Consider the following 18923-nt stretch of genomic DNA (forward strand, 5'->3'; position numbering starts at 1 on the left):
TAAAACAAAAAGAAGTCAACAATACTCAATTTTTAAAACACACCCGATATTTAAAAACAAAAGTACACGCTTTCTTAATGTGCAATTAACTATTTAAAGAGTAGCAATTTTCTAGAATAAAATGATGTTTCCCAAAAAATAGTGGTTTGCTGATGAAATTGGATGCCGTATTTTTAGCAACGATTGAAATGGATGTAAACTCGGCATAATTTTTTCGTTTCGTATTTAATTGACACTAAGAAAACTAATTTTAGTTTCTTCATCTATATGTAAGTACAGTGAACCCTCGCTACTTCGCGGTTCGACCATCGCGGATTCACCACTTCGCGGATTTTTTCCATAACCCATATATATACAGTAATATATATATATATGTATGCATGTATTTATGTATATATGTAGGTATGTATATGTGTATACATATAAATATATATATATATATATACACACACACACACACATATATATATATATATATATATATATATATATATATATATATATATATATATATATATATATCTAAAGTAGGAAGATGTGATGTAGTTCTAAGGGAAAAGTATGGGAAATATGTCTGGGTAATAAGCAAAGCTCTACCTCCAGTTTGTTTCTACATTATGATCAGAGATAAATGTAAACAAAACATTGGTTGCCATTTTTTATCGTGCTTTTTAGCATGTTTAGGAAATGCATGATATAAAATCACCTTTAATATTTGTGCCTGTTTTAGTTTAGGGTACTGTAGTACATGCATTAAGTGTTCTGTACATTAAAGGGTAGTTTGTTAACAGTACTACGTACAAGGGAAGGTTTTAAAAGTCTGAATATACATGTTGAATAAATAGGTAAATATGGTGTCACTACTTCGCGGATTTTCACCTATCGCGGCCGCGACTGGAACCTATCTACCGCGATAAACGAGGGTTCACTGTATTGTATAACACGAAGAGAGAGAGAGAGAGAGTAGAGAGAGAGAGAGAGAGAGAGAGAGAGAGAGAGAGAGAGAGAGAGAGAGAGAGAATGAATCAGCTGTTGTAATGGAATGCCGTGTTTTTGTTTCGTGAGAATTTCATCGCCACGACTATAACAACAACATACTGTACTGAACTTTACAGTATTATACAGACTACTGTAATATGATAAAGTAAAATATTTGTAATAACCTATTTTATATGAAATGGGGCTATTTTTTTTGTTTAAAATTCACATTTACGTACGTAAAAAAACTCTCTCTCTCTCTCTCTCTCTCTCTCTCTCTCTCTCTCTCTCTCTCTCTCTCTCTCTCTCTCTCTCTCTCTCTCTCTCTCTTTCGTAAATTGTTTTCCTGCTTTGCTGCGTATGTATGATTTTATATAGATACGGTAAATAATATTTGTAATAACATATTTTCTGAAAGCTTTTACTGTAATATCATTATTTATCACTTTCATCATGCGCGTTAAATGCCTTCGTTTGTTTACTGAGCGTACTTTATGACGCCGTCGTTTCAGGCGGTGTCATAAAGAAAAACATTTCATTTGGAAGTCCTAAGAAAAATTAAGTAAAACATTGGTAGGTAATAACCAAATCAACATACTGTACTGAATAATCAATATAATCGATGCAAAAACTAACCTATACACAGATGTGTAAATGCGTTTGTTTCTTCATTATGATCAGAGATAAACGTAAACAAAACATTGGTTGCCATTTTTTATCGTGCTTTTTGGCGTGTTTAGGAAACGCATGATATAAAATCGCCTTTAATATTTGTGCCTGTTTTAGTTTAGGGTACTGTAGTACATGCATTAAGTGTTCTGTACATTAAAGGGTAGTTTGTTAACAGTACTACGTACAAGGGAAGGTTTTAAAAGTCTGAATATACATGTTAAATAAATAGGTAAATATGGTGTCACTACTTCGCGGATTTTCACCTATCGCGGTCGGGTCTGGAACCTATCTACCGCGATAAACAAGGGTTCACTGTATTATTATTGTTATTATTATTATTATTGTTGTTGTTGTTATTAACCCTTTTACCCCCAAAGGACGTACTGCTACGTTTCACAAAACTCATTCCTTTACCCCCATGGACGTACCGGTACGTCCTTGCAAAAAAATGCTATAGAAAATTTTTTTTTTCATATTTTTTATAATCTTTTGAAAAAATTCAGGCATTTTCCAAGAGAATGAGACCAACCTGACCTCTCTATGACAAAAATTAAGGCTGTTAGAGCAATTTAAAAAAAATATACTGCAAAATGTGCTAGGGAAAAAATAACCCCTTGGGGGTTAAGGGTTGGAAATTTCCAAAGAGCCTGGGGGTAAAAGGGTTAAAATTATTATTATTATTATTATTATTATTATTATTATTATCATTATTATTATTATTATTACAGTATCATTATTTATTATTATTACAGTATTATTATTACTGTACAGTATACTGTACGCAGGGTATCTTGTACTTTGAATTGGTAACCTACGTAGCATATAAGACGGGTTGTGATTGGTTCAAGCGCTGATAGATGACGAATCAGAACCCAAGTTTTGTAATCTAGCCTGTGATTGGTGTTTTGACCGCTTCTCCAACCCGCAGCATCTCTTTCCGCGGTCACTTTGTCTCCCGCCGTATCGCTGTGTTGACGTTGTTAAGTTATTGTGAACTTTAATCTGTGCTGTGCGTGACTGTTTTAAGTTGAACTTTTTGTTGAACTTTCTGTTAAACCCTACTGTACAATGCCTCCCAAGCATTCTGCTTCTACTAAGGCTGGTAGTGAGCCTAAACACCACCGAAAGGTGATGACGATTGCTGAGAAGGTGACGCTTCTCGATATGTTAAAAGACAGTAGAAGTTACGCGGCCGCAGACCTCGAAGACCTGACGAAATCGGCCAGTGAAGAAGACAGTGAAACACAGAAACAGATCCAAGAAAATGTCGAAGAAACGGGCTTAACATTAGAACGGCTTGCCAAGCTCTGCAAGCTTGCGAATGAGGTGAATGAAATGTCGCAAGAGTGGGACGAGGATATGGTTCGTTCTGTACAATTCTGCAACAAGATCGATGAACACATGGCTCCCTACAGGATGCTCTTGCGAAAAAAGAAGCAGCGGCAGCAACTTCCGATCACAATGCCTTTGGAAGAAATTGAAGAAGTGTCTCAGGAAGAAGTTGAAGAGGTGTCCCAGGAAAAGACACCTCCGTCTGAAGAGACGTAAAATACTATTATTGGCTGCACAGTAGAAGACATCATCAGCTTCATCATTATCATTTCTACTGTGCAGCAAATTCATCGCCATCATCATTCAAGTTTTTCTTGAACTTCTTTTGTGGTGAGTACAGTAACAATCTTTATTTTTTACTTTAATATTCTAACATTTTAATTTTTGTGCCTGTTTTATAGTTTAGTACTGTATGCATTAAGTTAAAGGGAAGGTTTTAAAAGTCTGAAGAGTATACATGTTGTAACCTATCATATTTTTTTTGTTTAAAATTTACATTTACGTACGTAAAACAATCTCTCTCTCTCTCTCTCTCTCTCTCTCTCTCTCTCTCTCTCTCTCTCTCTCTCTCTCTCTCTCTCTCTCTCTCTCTCTCTCTCATAAATTGTTTTCCTGCTTTGCTACATACAGTATGTACTGTATGATTTTATATAGATAAGGTAAATAATATTTGTAATAACATATTTTGTAAATGCTTTTACTGTAAATATCATTATTTATCACTTTCATCATGCCCGTTAAATGCCTTCTTTGTTCTGAGCGTGGTTGTTTACTGAGCGTACTTTATGACACCGTCGTTTCAGGCGGCGTCATGAAGAAAAACATTTCATTTGGAAGTCCTAAGAAAAATTAAGTAAAACATTGGTAATAACAAAATCAACATGCTGTATAATCAATATAATCGATGCAAAAACTAACCTATACATATATGTGTACACTAAATGAGTTTGTTTCTTCATTATGATCAGAGATTAACGTAAACAAAACATTGGTTGCCATTTTTTATCGTGCTTTTTAGCGTGTTTAGGAAACGCATGATATAAAATTGCCTTTAATATTTGTGCCTGTTTTAGTTTAGGGAACTGTAGTACATGCATTAAGTGTTCTGTACATTAAAGGGTAGTTTGTTAACAGTACTACTGTACGTACAAGGGAAGGTTTTAAAAGTCTGAATATACATGTTAAATAAATAGGTAAATATGATGTCAATACTTCGCGGATTTTCACCTATCGCGGTCGGGTCTGGAACCTATCTACCGCAATAAACGAGGGTTCACTGTATTATTATTATTATTATTATTGTTATTATTATTTTGTTCCGTAACTGAAATACAAACCACGCTATTTACATGGGGTAATTACTTCGGCGTAGCTGAATGACGAGCCATAAAGTTTTAACGAGGGTTTCCTACCCCACCGCTAGTTAGCGGGGGGGTAGGGAGGGGTAGCTAGCTACCCCTCCCTCCTCACACACACCGGTGAATAGCTCACTTTACTTTTGGCTCGGAGAGGCGACAGACCTGTCAGCGCTCTCCTCTTTGTTGACTGCCATAATGTTGTTTGCTTTTTCTTTTCAGTGTGTGTGTGTGTGAAGTTGGCCTCTATTACTCATCATGCGTACGTGCCCTGGACTTCCCGGCCACCCTCGTGGGACCTTTATCTCGGCCTTGGACACGGATCCTCACTCCTTATGCCCTCAGTGTAGGGGCCAACGGTGTGATAGGTCTAACGTGTGTATTGAGTGTAGGGAGTGGTCTACCTCCCAGTGGAAGAGGTTTGCCTGGCGACGTAAGAAGAAGGCTAAAAGAGATCTTTCTCCTTCGGAGGCTTCTCGGAAGAGAGAAAATCCCAGGTCTTCTTCTTCCGCCGCCCTTTCTTCCTCCGAAGCTCCCGCTCGAGCGGCCTCTTCCGAGAGGCCGGCGAGTGGTAGCGTAGACTGTAATGTTGTTAATGTTATTAACCGATCCCGGGGTGAGGGAGAGGTCGTTGCCTCCCATAGCAAGGCGGCTGCCCCTTCCCCCTCGGAGGAGGTAGTTGTATCTAATAATGATCTGTTTCAGCTTTGGGCTTCCTTGAGGCTGCAGGGTTCGTCCTCCAAGGAAGCTCTGTTTGACATGATCAACCGGGGTGCGGCCTCGGCGCCCCCCAGTTCCTGTTTCATCTCGCGCGGTCTAGGAGGTTCCTGAGTTGGCGCACAGGCGCCCTCAGGTTCCTGCGGATTCGTCGCGCCCCTCGGGGGATAAGCGTGACACGCGCCCATGCGCGGTTCCAGTTCCAGCACTCGCGCACACCAACGCGCCCGCGCGTTACTTTAAATCCATCGCGCCCACCTAGGGAGACACGCGATACGCGTCCGCGCGTAGTTCCTGCACCAGCGCCCACTCGCTCACCAACGTGACCACGCGTCGCTCAAGAGGCTCCCAAGTTAGCGCATGGGCGCTCACGGCCGCCTCTGGGCTCTCCCTCTAGACCTCACGACCTTGCTACCGATACAGTCGCGCACGACGCTCCAGTATCGCGCCCTGTTCCTGCTACACGCCCCGTTCCTGTATTTAAGACAACTAAGGTTGCCCAACGAACTTCAGAGCACCTTGACGTGGCTCGCCCCACAGCCTCGCACTCCGGTGCGACCGCATCCTGATGCGCGCCATGCGCGCCCACGATCGCCAACTCGACCAGCGCGCCCACAGGCGAGTGTGCCAGTCTTACCGGACCAGCGCCAACCCTCTCGCCCCCAGGTCGCTCGCGACCCTGCTCCAGCGCTACCACGCCCTCAGCCGGTTCTTCTGGACACGTGCTCAGGGGCCCTCATTATCTCGCGCCCTTCGGGGCCGCACCAGGTCGCTGCGCGCCCGCGCGTTCGGCCTCCTCCTGCTCCAGCTCCTGATCGCCGCACGCCATCGCCATTGCCTACGCGCTTTCGTGGCCATGTTCCCGCTCCAGCTGCTGCGCGCCCCAGGGCCCACGCGCCCGCGCCGTCGCCTGCGCGCCACCGAGCCATCGCTCCTGAACACCCACCTGCGTGCCATCGCGCCCTCACGCCCGCCCCTGCCCCCGCCCCCGCCCACGCGGGTGTGCGCGCGCGAGTTTCCAGTATTGCGCTACCCATCCACGTGCGACCCTGATCAGGACCCGTTGCATGAGCCCCAGCGCGATCGCCGCCAGGTGGACTCTTCCTCGTCACGCTCCCCTCCTCGCAAGCGCAGACCAGCGCGCTCGCCAGAGGGGGAGCGCTCCCCGGACAGGTCTAGGGATTCTTCTCTTTCAGCCCTGCAGGCGAACCCTCGTTTGTCGACTCCTCCTAGGGATCCCTCGATCCCCTTCCCTCCAGAGGGAGTGTCAGACAGCAGCCCTGGTTCGGCACCCTACTCAGAGCTCTTGTGCAGGCGATTAAGCCAGCCCTCTCTGATTTGGGTCGCGAACCAACGGCAGCTTCCTTCCCCCTGAAGAGGAAGAGGAATCTCTCCAGTGGATCCTCCTCCGAGGCCTATTCTGTCCCCGCGCAGATCCTTATGTAGGGCTCCTACTCCCCCTCAGACCTTCTCGCCCTCCCCTGCGGAGGAGGATTACCCCTCCTCAGGAGAGGCGGACGAGCAGGAATACTCCCCCATTGCACCAATGGGGGAAGTTCCTCCTCTTCCCGAGAGGTGGAGAAGGACCTGCCTCCTTCGCTTCTCGAGTCCTATATCCCGCCCAGGAGGGAGTGTAAGGACTCTTAAGACGATCCACAAATCGTCAGCTAGGATCAGGCAGGAACCGTCTAGAGCCGTCGAGGATGTCCACGTGTCCCCCCAGGAAGAGCCCCTGGGGACGGGAGACTTCGCTGCAAGTCCTTCAGGAGGAGAGCACCAGGAGTCAGAACATGCGTTCTGGCAAGTCCTGACCCTCATGAGGAACCTTAATGGGATCCCAGACCCTGAGGTCCTACCTCGGGAAGGGAAGGACACGGTCCTGGACCGCGTCTACGGGACTCAGAAACCCTCTAGGGCTAGTGCAGCTTTGCCCTGGTCCCAAGGGATGAAGAGTGCCAGGGACAAGGTCGAGGGCCAGCTCGCTGAGCTTGCCTCCTCCAGCAGATCGAGTGCCAGTAATAAGCTCCTCCCTCCTCCTCGAGTCCATCAGAGGAGGTACTTTGAGATCCTCGAGGAGTCTTCTCTGAGTCTTCCCTTGTATCACTCCCTGGAAGAACTCACAGGGGGAGTCCCTCTTGAGAGAGACTCCAACCGGCACATGTCCTTCTCTGCCACTGAGATCCTGAGCCAGGAGAAGGTCATCAAGTGCGCCATGCAGGCGACTTCATGGCTCGACATCTGGCTGGGGTCTCTGGGCATCCTGGTGCGGTCCGAGGACCTCTCCAAAGAAAGCACCAGGAAAGCGCTGGAAACCTTTCTTCTCTCGGGCACACGGACCATTGAGTTTCTGTCCCACCAAGTCTCGTGCTTGTGGGCCAACACGATCCCCAAGCGCCGGGACGCTGTGGCCGAGAGGTTCCACCTTAAGGTACCCAGTGCGGAGTCTAGCAGGCTCAGACACTCTTCCGTTCTCGGTAAGAGCCTGTTTGAGCCTAAGGACGTGGAGCTCACTGCTGAGAGGTGGAGGAAATCCAACCAGGATTCCCTCATCCATAGGGCCCTGAAATCAAGGCCCTATAAGCCTCCAGCAGCCCAGCAGCCCAGCAGCCCCGTCCTGCTAAGGACACAAAGAAAACGACCACCGCAGCGAAGCCCAAGGTGTCTAAGCCCTTTCCTGCCAAGAGCAGGAGGGGCAAGAAGTCCTCCAGGGGAGGCAAAAACCCTAGAGGTACCAGCCGAGGCCGGAAGCGCTAGGGTTGACAATCCCCCTGCATGTCCACCAGTGGGGGGATGCCTTCAGAGTTGCGCGACAAGGTGGCAGCAACTTGGGGCGGATGCCTGGATGATCTCCGTGATCTCTCTAGGGTTTCGCGTCCCGTTCACAGCCTCTCTACCTCCCCTGACAGCAAACCCAGTGTCGTTGAGCTCTTTTGCCATGGGATCAGCGAAAGGGCAGGCCCTCCGGGCCGAAGTCCAGACCATGTTGGAGAAGGACGCTCTCCAGGAGGTCGTAGACGGGTCCCCAGGCTTCTACAGTCGACTCTTTCTTGTGAGCAAGGCGTCTGGAGGCTGGAGACCAGTCATCGACCTCTCGACCCTGAACGGGTTTGTCAAGCAGACTCCGTTCAGCATGGAGACGGCAGACACGGTCAGGCTCGCAGTGAGACCGCGAGACTTTATGTGCACACTGGACCTGAAGGACGCGTACTTCCAGATCCCAATCCATCCGTCTTCAAGGAAGTACCTGAGATTTTGCCTAGACAACAAGATCTACCAGTTCAAGGTGCTGTGTTTCGGTCTCTCCACAGCTCCTCAGGTGTTCACCAGAGTCTTCACCATCTTCTCTTTATGGGCTCACAGGATCGTCATCCGTCTCCTTCGTTATCTGGACAACTGGCTGATCCTGGCAGACTCGGAGGCGACCCTTCTTCGCCACCGAGACAGGCTCCTCGAAGTTTGCCAAGATCTGGGGATCGTGGTAAATCTCGAGAAGTCCTCTCTGCAGCCCTCTCAGAAACTGGTATATCTAGGCATGGTCATAGACACCAATCTCCACAAAGCCTTCCCATCAGACGAAAGGATAGCAAGGCTGAGGAAGGTTGCGAAACCTTTCCTCAATCGAGAGGAACTCCCAGCCCAATCTTGGCATCGTCTCCTCGGTCACCTCTCCTCCCTGACCCGTCTCGTTCCCAACAGCTGCCTCAGGATGAGATCCCTCCAGTGGCGACTCAAGTCTCGGTGTAGTCAAGGACTTGACTCCCCGGACATCCTGATCTCCATGGGATCTGCGGAACGAGCGGACCTCAGTGGTGGGTGGCAGACGAGAACCTACGAAAGGGAGTGGATCTTCTCGTCCCTTCCCCGGATTTGATGCTGTTTTTGGACGCATCAAACAAGGGTGTGGGGCCCACGTTCTGAACCACAGGACCTCAGGCCTGTGGTCAGAATCAGAAAGGTACCTTCACATAAACCTGCTAGAAATGAAGGCCGTATTCCTGGCTCTTCAGAAGTTCCACCAAGTCCTGGCGGGCCACTCGGTGGTGGTGATGAGCGACAACTCCACGGTGGTGGCTTATATCAACAAGCAGGGAGGTACCTTTTCGGAACAGCTATCCCATCTTGCAGTAGAGATCCTGAGATGGTCCTAAGTCCACTCGATTTCACTAGCGGCTCGCTTCATTCCAGGCAAGAGGAATGTGCTCGCCGACAGTCTGAGCAGAGCGACGCAGATAGTGAGTACCCAGTGGTCTTTGGATCCTCAGATAGCCAACAAAGTCCTGACTTTGTGGGGTTCCCCGACAGTGGATCTGTTCGTTACGGCGCTGAACACCAAGCTCCCGCTGTACTGCTCCCCAGTCCCGGACCCCAAGGCTCTCTGGCAAGATGCCTTCCAACAACGGTGGGACAACGTCGATGTGTACGCCTTTCCCCCGTTCTGTCTGATGAGGAGGGTTCTCAACAAGATCAGAACATCGGTCAATCTCTCGATGACCTTGATAGCTCCGCTATGGCATCATGCAGAGTGGTTCCCAGACCTTCTGCAGCTCCTCACGAAGATCCCGAGGGAGCTCCCTCCACGTCACGAGCTACTCAAACAACCACACTCCAACATCTACCACAAAGCCGTAGCTTCGCTTTGGCTTCATGCCTGGAGACTATCCAGCATCTCCTCACAGAGAGAGGATTATTGTAACAGGTTGCGGAAAGGATGTCTGGCCACCTGCGCAAGTCATCCGCAGGAATCTACCAGGCGAAGTGGCGAGTTTTCTGTGGTTGGTGCCGTGGAAGGGGTATCTCTCCCCTCGATGCCACTTTACCAGCAATAGCGGAGTTCCTCTTTTATTTGCGGGAAGAAATACGCCTTTCCGTCTCGGCAGTGAAAGGCTATCGCTCAGCCTTAAGTCTTGCCTTCAGGCTCAAAGGAATGGACATTTCCTCCTCGCTGGAACTGTCTCTTCTCCTACGGAGTTATGAACTTACCTGCCCTCAGTCGGAAGTGAGACCTTCTCCTTGGAACGTGGTTTGAGTTCTCAGGTCTCTTAAGGGTATCAGCAGGGGGAGGGTTAATTTTGAGTGGCGGTGTTGAAACTTGCACAGTTATTACCTCTAATTATAAGGAAGATTCACATAAAATATAAGGTCAATTGAATGAAAACTTTTTTTTTTTTTTTACGAATATTTTTCTCTTAAAAATAACGTTTTTTTCATGTTTTTTAAATTAGATCTCCTTTCTTGTTTATCACTTAATTTAATAAAAAAAGATACCAGCAGAAAGTTCAATTCCTACCAAATACAATGATATGATAGAAAATCTAATATATGATTTATGCTATTTTTAAACAATTTTTAGAAATGCAATAAAAAAAATACCATAATATTATGTATTTCAATGTTCATAGAAAAAAATTAAGAGAGAAAAGAAGAAAGATAGCCCTGGTGATGAGTTTTCTCACAATCTCTAATGAAATTGCTTTTTAGATTATAAAAATCCATTCATAAATAACAGAGTTACTTAAGTTTGAAAGTAGAAAAATGTATGTTTTGAGAAAAACGGTTCTAAAGTTTTGCTTACCTTTTTTTGCTTTTAAAGCCATATAGTGTCTCTTGGAAAACCCCTATAGGGCACCTGGTACCCTCTCTTTTATAAGAGATATTATCCCCTCTAAAAAAAAAAAACACTTTTCACTTAAACAAAATAGTTAAAATCATATTTCATGTGGGGGGGAGTATCATAGAGTGCCACCCTACTCTTTGTTGCCAGGGTCTTTGGGGAACAATGAGCTCCACCTTCATATCCTCCTTTAGATGTTCTTTGTTTCTTTGCCGTTCTTGAATACATTGCAGACATTCTTTTCCTGGTCTTCTCCTTATATATTTTTTATACCTTTGGCAAGTGCTGTTTGCCATAGGTCTAGCACCTAAGGCAATTCGAGTGTTATTCAAGGCTGCTAAGCCTCCCACATTTATCATATTTTGATACATAAAAGAAGCTGTTGTTTCACCAATAGTATCTGTTATCACACTTTCATTTTCTTTCTCGTTTGTATGTTTGAAAACAGACGGTTCTTCACACAGACACTTTAGTTTCAAGTCAACATCAAAACTGTTTTTATCAACTTCGAGTGTTAGGTTGCTTTCACACTGCCCACAATATGTCGAACTAAAATCGTCTTTCAAAACTTACAAGGGTAATAAAACTATTTCCCCATCACTGCTTTCCCTTAGGAGCTTTTCTTTATCAGTTACAAAACCACTCAATAAAGATATTCGTAGTTTGGCCCCCGATCATCTATTGCATCATGAACAGAAGTTACATTTCGAAAATGTTCCTTCTCTTCTTCGTCCATCTCCTCCTCATCATCATCAGATAACTTCAAAATAAAATCATCAGTTCCATCATCATCACCTTGATATATTTGAGCAAGGGAATAATAGAATTCACTGGAAGCAGCTTCGCTATAGGAAAGACTCGCGAGGTCATTCTCACACGTGCTCAGCACATGGTGTTTGTTTACGTTTTTGTTTTCGTTATAAGCCCTAATATTGCGAGAGCTTGCATCCCTTCGCTTACTAAACTTCTTTAAAGGCATTTTGGTAGTACAGTATATATAAATCACAATTGATGTTCAATTATTCGAAAAAGTGATGCAACTGTTTGAAAATACAAGAGCACAACCACAAACTATAGGCCTAGCCAACTGGCTTTGTTGTTGCCATAAACATAGGGAGATGCCGACTCTATCGGGAAAACATATCGTACGACGAACGAAAAAAAATTATGATAAAATGAAATAAATACTTCGAGGAAGAACGAAAAAAGAAAATGCTAAGGTTACGCCTACCCAGCCCTTTAATCCGTTACCAGGTAGGTCCTTTAAATTGCCCTTTAAACCATTTAAAAGGCTTCATATCTATTTCATCTTGCGCGAGGCAATGGAGGGAACCCCCACTTATCGAAATATGACAGTAACTAATTTTCGCGAATTTCAGCCAATACAGTATCGCCAAAATTACACCAGGCCGATACCCTTAAGAGACCTCCCTACAAACCATTACGCCAGGCTTCTGATCGCCACCTTACTTGGAAGACGGTGTTCCTGCTAGCTTTGGCCTCGGCCAAGCGAGTCAGCGAACTTCATGGTCTCTCCTACGACGTCGCCCATTCAAGGGGATGGGGGGAGGTAACGTTCAGGTTCGTCCCTGAGTTTGTGGCTAAGACTCAGAACCCGGGAGTGCCGGACCCAAGGTTCGACTCTTTCCAGGTTTCGAGTCTCCGTTCTGTAACAGATGACCCAGACCATCTCCTACTGTGCCCAGTCAGGAGTCTGAGGTTGTATCTTAAAAGAACAGCTGCAGTCCGCCCCCAGGTGCGAGCGTTGTTCGTGAGCACTGGGGAAACAAAGAGGAGGGTCACCAGGAATCTCATCTCAGCCTGGATTCACATCTGGCCTTGAATCCTGACCCTCCTCCGTCACGTCGCCCTAGGGCGCACAACGTCAGGGACGTGGCTACGTCCCTAGCCTTCAAGAAGAACTTTTTCAGTACCGCAGGTCCTGCAAGCTGGGGTGTGGAAGCGTCAGACCACCTTCACGGCCCACTACCTGCAAGACGTGACACACAGGAGGCTCGATACGTTCTCTATCGGCCCTGTGGTGGCTGCACAACAGCTGGTCTAACCTCAGGCTCCTTATTGGACAGGTAGCAGAAGGTTGAGGGCATTGTTACCCGGTTTTAGTCTGTGTGAATGAAAAGATCTGTCTGCCCCTTTTCTTTTCTTCATCCTTTCTTCCCTTGGAGAGAAACAGCATCCTGGGTCCTTTGCACAGCTGACCTCGAACCTCTGCAGGTAAACCATGCTTCCTTGTGTTCCTAGTATTAAGTTGTAATATTGTCATGTCCCCATACCCTGACGAGGTGGTATTGGGAGAGTCCTAGCCTAGATTTCTATCTGAAGAACTCCAGGTCACCTTCCTAGGACGAGTCACTGCTCACCTTCACACACAGCTTACGTAGGCCGCAGCAGTCTCACAACTGCCTGCGAGGTGAAGGGGCCCCTCGACCCCTGAGTTCTTTTAATAGACTCGGGTTCGGGGCCCCGGGCAAGCCAAAGCCAGTATGGCAGGGGACTTACCTCTCTTCCTAAGGGTTAAGTCACCCCATGTAAATAGCGTGGTTTGTATTTCAGTTACGGAACAAATGAAAAATTCGTAGATAATTTGTATTTTTCCTAACTATACAAACCTTAGCTATTTACAGTTATGTGCCCGCCAGCCCTGTCCCCCAAGATAAGTCCTACCTCTAAGTAAAGTGAGCTATTCACCGGTGTGTGTGAGGGAGGAGGGGTAGCTAGCTACCCCTCCCTACCCCCCCCCCACTAACCAGCGGTGGGGTAGGAAACCCTCGTTAAAACTTTATGGCTCGTCATTCAGCTACGCTGAAGTAATTACCCCATGTAAATAGCTAAGGTTTGTATATTTAGGAAAAATACAAATTATCTACGAATTTGTCATATTATTTCTTCTTCTTCTTCTTCTTCTTCTTCTTCTTCTTCTTCTTCTTCTTCTTCTTCTTCTTCTTCTTCTTCTTCTTAATTATTATGTATTATTATTATTTATTATTACATGCCAGGCTACAACCCTAGTGGGAAAAGCAGAATGCTATAAGTCCTGGGGCTCCAATAGGGAGAATAGTCCAATGTGGAAATGAAGCAAGGAAAAATGAAATATTTTTTTGGGGCTCAAGCCATGTCATCCTGATGGAAGGTTCCTATTGGTAGCTTTCTAAGGGATATTTGGCTACAGTGATATTCCCAGAGAATTAACCTTCAGGTCTCCAGAATTCTAACTCCTGGCGCGAATATCCTTAAAATTTCTCTTAAGGATATCGCATAATATCAGGGGATGTATATCTTGATACGGCACATAGCAATCTTCACCCCGAATAGCGTTTTCGTTTCGAGGGGGAAAAGTGGCAAAAATAGAAGGGGAGCCGTTATCAAGGTTACCCTTCCTCCCGTACTATTACGAGTATCCAGATGGCACTGTATCCAAGATGGCGCTTATTCCTATTTTTGTAGCAAATTCGCACGGTGGTGTTCCCTGTTGATCTAACGTTTGTGTTCGATTATCTGAGGATTAATCATGCAATCTCCAGCTTCTTCTGCCTCTGGAAAGTTGAGTATTTATTCTTTACAGTGTATAATTTTTAGCTCCTGCTTCACTGAGGAATTAGAGTAATTTTATGTGTTCGGAGCTTGGCCGATCACCGGAGGCGCCATGGGCGCTGTCGTTCTTAACGCATGTGTTATTTAGTTAGCAGAACGACATTCCCGGTTGTAATAGCATGAATAAGTTATGAAAGCTATTTAGCCACAATTATACTAGGAAAGTTATATATTTGATCGTATACTTTAGGGTTTCGGCGATTTAGGTAACCGAATCTCGACCTGCGCTAGGCTTCCTAGCCTACGCGCTTCAGTATACTTTCTTACATGTTATAATCCTGGTTGTAATAGCATTAATGAATTATGAAAGCTATTTAGGCATAATTATACTGGTAAAGATATATATATTTTTACATAAATTTTCCTCTTCCTTATGTCGATCGTATACGTTAGAGCTTCGGCGATTGGGGTAACCGATTCTCGCCCCGCGCTAGGCTACCTAGCCTATGCGCTTCAGTATACTTTCATACATAATCCCAATTTACCATTTTATCAATTCACGGTAGATAGATATTTCCTAGAATTAATTACATAACTTGATACTCGTCTCCTGTGGAGATTAAGTGTAATCCCTCCTTCCCTCTGAGTGCCGCCATAAGCAACAACCCTTCCTTGGTCATGCCTTAGAGTAGATACTCCGGCTTGACTAGGCTAGTGTTTTCTGTGTACTGTATTACTGTTGCCGGGGAGCATCCCGCCTTTGGTTTTGCAAGAGAACCTCAGAGTATTCAGTCTTTCTGCCGGCGGCCGAGCTTATAGCTGCCGGCATAGGAGGCTATGCCTCCCTAGGCCACACTTGAAGTGGTTGTATAATGCCGCCACCTTCTCCCCTGTGGTCTAGAAGACTAGTCCTGTTTTGGCAGACCCTAGGATGAAGAATAGATATTCTTCTGCTGCCTAGGATGGCGCCGATACTGAAACAGAGTTTCTCCCTTCTGTGGTAGTGGCGGCAACCCTGCCGCCTTTTTCCACACTTGATACAGGACCCTTTCCCTGCCCCTCTCTGTCCTTTAGCGACGGCATAGCTATCGCAACCCTGTGGCCGTCGCCCTACAATCTCACCACTTGCCGGTTAGGTTGTGGTGCCGGCCGGGCTCCTACATAAGCAGCTGTATAGTTATTCAGTCTTTCCCTTATGGATGCAGGCTCCGGGAAAAGTTGTGCCGGCTATGACGGCTGCCGGTGGGAGACCTCTCGCTATCGAGTGTTCTTCAATCTTCTCTTGGATTGCCATCCACATCCCAAAGACGGCAGTGACCTGGTAGCGGGTTTTGTGGCTGGATGGAAGCTTGAATGATACATTCTCCCCTTCCATTTTGAACCCTCATTCTGGAGGAAGGCAGTAAGATTAAGTACTTACACTCTTATTTATTGTTAACAAACATTTAATAAGATAGCCCTTCACACCATGCTTTCTCTATCTCTGTCAGCTAGTGCCACCAGGTACTAACCCAGCCGGCGTCATGCCGGCTGGACCAGTGCCACCAGGTACTAACCCAGCCGGCGACATGCTGGCTGGGCCGGTGCCGCCAGGTACTAACCAGCTGGTAACATACCGGTTGGATCGTGCCGCCAGATACTAGCCCAGCCTGTAACATGCCGGCTGAACTACAGTATATGATTATACAGTAGTCAGTATATCTGCAATATAGATTATACTGTAGACAGAAAACTATAGTATATATTATACAGTAGTTATTTTCCAACATACCTTGTGCTTTCTGGCACAGTCTATTGTTGAGACCAATTCTATATTGGAAGGAAAGATTCCTTCTAATAAACTGATAGTTAATCAGTTAATAACTTACCCCCAGTATTAAGATCTTAAGAAGGGTCAGTGTTAAGATACAATTATCTACCCCTAGGGGTGGAACCCTTCTCTTTGTTTCCTGAGTAGGAAAACTCTATGGCTTTAATTTTGGGGGAGGTCACAGCAATTGGCTGAACAGGAAGCACAAGTATGTGTCTTTCCTAGTTCCTTTCTAGCTTGACTATCCTAAGCTATGATGGTTTAAATATTAATATTAATATTTTACATAATTGTTTATCATGTGAGATAAACAACCGCATACTCATTTAATTTTCTCTCTTTACAGGAGGACCTAGTGAAGTGCGAAGTCATCTTCTGCAACGTCAGGAGTAAGGACTTTTGTGGCCACAAAGGGTGCAGAGATTATGCCCCCTGCACCATTACTAAAGAAATCCTACGGCACTGGGACCCCCAAGGCTGCAACATATGCCGGACCTTGGTTACCGAAGGTTTTGACGACCCCAAGTCAGCGGAGTCAAGGGATGCAGCACGAGAAAAGCAGCATAGATGGGTACGTGGGTTCCAAAAGAACTCTACGGGACCGTACCTTCCTAACGAAAGGATGCGCAACTTGCTGTTCCCTAAAGCAGGTATTGAAGCTGTCATACCCGAGGCACAACCCGAAATACCATGCATCCAGATTGCCGTAGAGACGGAAGTCAGCGACGCATTACAAGGCATGGACATCCATCAAGAGGAAAGGATGTCTGAAGTGTCCTCGGACAATGAGAAGGATCTTCTCAAGGAAGATCAAGAGGAAGAGTCTACAACTCCCGAAGAAGATGATGAAGTTGAGTCGGAGTCCCTTCCATCGGTGCCGGCACTGGAGCCGTTATCCTCAACATCTTCTGCCCCTCCATCAGATGACATGAGACAGGCACCATGCCGATCACCAACGGCAAACTCTATATTTCGGAGAAGATGGGAGCCGTCCATATTGATGACATTCAGTTTTGGCCAAGCTTCAATGCTTACCCAGACTGCTTCATTCGTCTGAAACTGGAACCAGCGTCGAAGGAAGAGATGGAACCCAAGGAGATCATAGTATTTGACCATGACAAGGTACAGGCTCTTTTGCCAAGCAGCCTAAAGCAGGTGGGCTACACTAATTCTAAGGTGTCTGCCCTCAGCAAGAAATATCTTACCTTTCTTGCTCCAGCTTTAATAGCCTTCCCCTTTACATCGAAGGCTCTTAAAGCCGTTGTCAAGGCAATAGAGGCAGGCAAACCTTGTCCTACACTGGATGAGTGTAGACCTTTGTCGTTAGCTCTGCCCATGGAGGATAAGGATTGGAAGGAAGTCCACCTTACCTTCTCGGTTGGGAAGTTAGAGGCAGATATCGCTGGATGTCAGTTCAACGAGAATCTCCCAAAGCTGTCAGACTTTCTCTTGTGTAGGGAGCAAGAAACAAAAGAAAGACTAGCGGTATCTCTATCCTTGCAGAACTGTTTGGAGATGTCCGCAGGCTTAAAGACCACCCCAGATATGAACATGGTCATGGCCAAGATGCACATGGCTACCTTGGTAAAGGACCTGTATGGCTTTATCAAGGGCAGAAGGGCATGCAGAGAGTTCGTGTTTGCTACAGCAGCTGTAAAACATGAACCCAGGAAGCTGATAGCTTCCAATATCTGGGATAAAGACCTCTTCCCAAATGAAGTGGTCAAAGAAATAGTCAACAAAGCTGCCACGGAGAATAGGAACCTTCTCCAGAAGTGGGGCATGTCATCCAAAAGGAAGTCTTCTCCAGATGAGGGTCCCCAGCCTAAGAAGAAGACTAAGAGACCTAGACTACCCTCAGCCTGCCAAACAACAACATCCCACAGTCACCATGACTGCGGTGCCCCAAGTGGTTGCTCAACCACAAACCACTTGCCAGATGGTACTTCAACAGCTGGTTGCCCAGTCACCAGCATTCAATCTTACGTTTGAGAGGCAGACCACTACCTTTCGTCCCAAAGGTAGAGGCTCCAGACGGGGCTCCTCAAGACACCCCTCACGATGTAAGGGGGGCAGGGGAGGACGCGGTCAGGGAGGTAAATCCTCCGGAAAACAGAAGCAATGAAATGCTTCAGGTAGGAGGGAGGCTCCAACAATTTCAGGATCGTTGGACCTTCGATCCTTGGGCCCACAACCTAGTAAAGAACGGACTTGGAAGGAGCTGGAGCGAGGCTCCACCATCATATCCTCTATTCGGCTCCACCATCATATCCTCTATTCTTCCAACACTCCACCCCCTTACTGGAAGAATATACCCTAGAACTATTGAGCAAATGGGTAATAAGGAGGGCAAAGTCCATCAAATTCCAGGGAAGGCGGTTTTGTGTTCCCAAGAAGGACTCGGACAAACTCAGAGTCATTCTGGACTTGTCGCCACTCAACAAGTTTATCGAGAACAACAAGTTCAGGATGTTAACCCTTCAACACGTAAGGACCCTTTTACCAAAAGGGGCGTACACAGTCTTGATAGACCTGGCAGATGCTTATTGGCATATTCCAGTCAGCCGCCCCCTCTCCTCCTACCTAGGATTCAGGCTACTGAAGAAGAAGTACATCTTCAGAGCCATGCCCTTTGGACTAAACATAGCCCTAAGGATTTTCACGAAACTTGCAGGCGCAGTCGTTCAACAACTATGCCTAGAAGGCGTTCAGGTAGCAGCGTCCCTGGACGACTGGCTGGTGTGGGTAGCATCCAGGATGGCTTGTCTGCAAGCATCCAAGAAAGTGATCCAGTTCCTGGAACATCTGGGATTCAAGATCAACATCAAGAAGTCTCAACTTTCTCCAGCTCAAGAGTTTCAATAGCTGGGAATCCATTGGAATTTGAAGTCACACC

At 46.2% G+C, this 18923-nt stretch overlaps 2 protein-coding genes across 3 annotated transcripts in view; one reads left to right on the forward strand and one right to left on the reverse strand.

Annotated features, from left to right (window-relative positions):
• The window catches only part of Mtp (microsomal triacylglycerol transfer protein), a 278389-nt gene that overhangs the window by 159293 nt on the left and 100173 nt on the right, over positions 1-18923 (reverse strand). The window lies entirely within an intron of this gene.
• LOC137640964 (uncharacterized) lies at positions 5415-6107 on the forward strand. Its single transcript, XM_068373422.1, has one exon. The coding sequence runs from the start codon at positions 5415-5417 to the stop codon at positions 6105-6107; it is 693 nt and encodes a 230-aa protein (XP_068229523.1).

The sequence above is a fragment of the Palaemon carinicauda genome, chromosome 5 (genome assembly GCF_036898095.1).
Source record: "Palaemon carinicauda isolate YSFRI2023 chromosome 5, ASM3689809v2, whole genome shotgun sequence".
NCBI classification, from domain to species: Eukaryota; Metazoa; Arthropoda; class Malacostraca; order Decapoda; family Palaemonidae; genus Palaemon; species Palaemon carinicauda.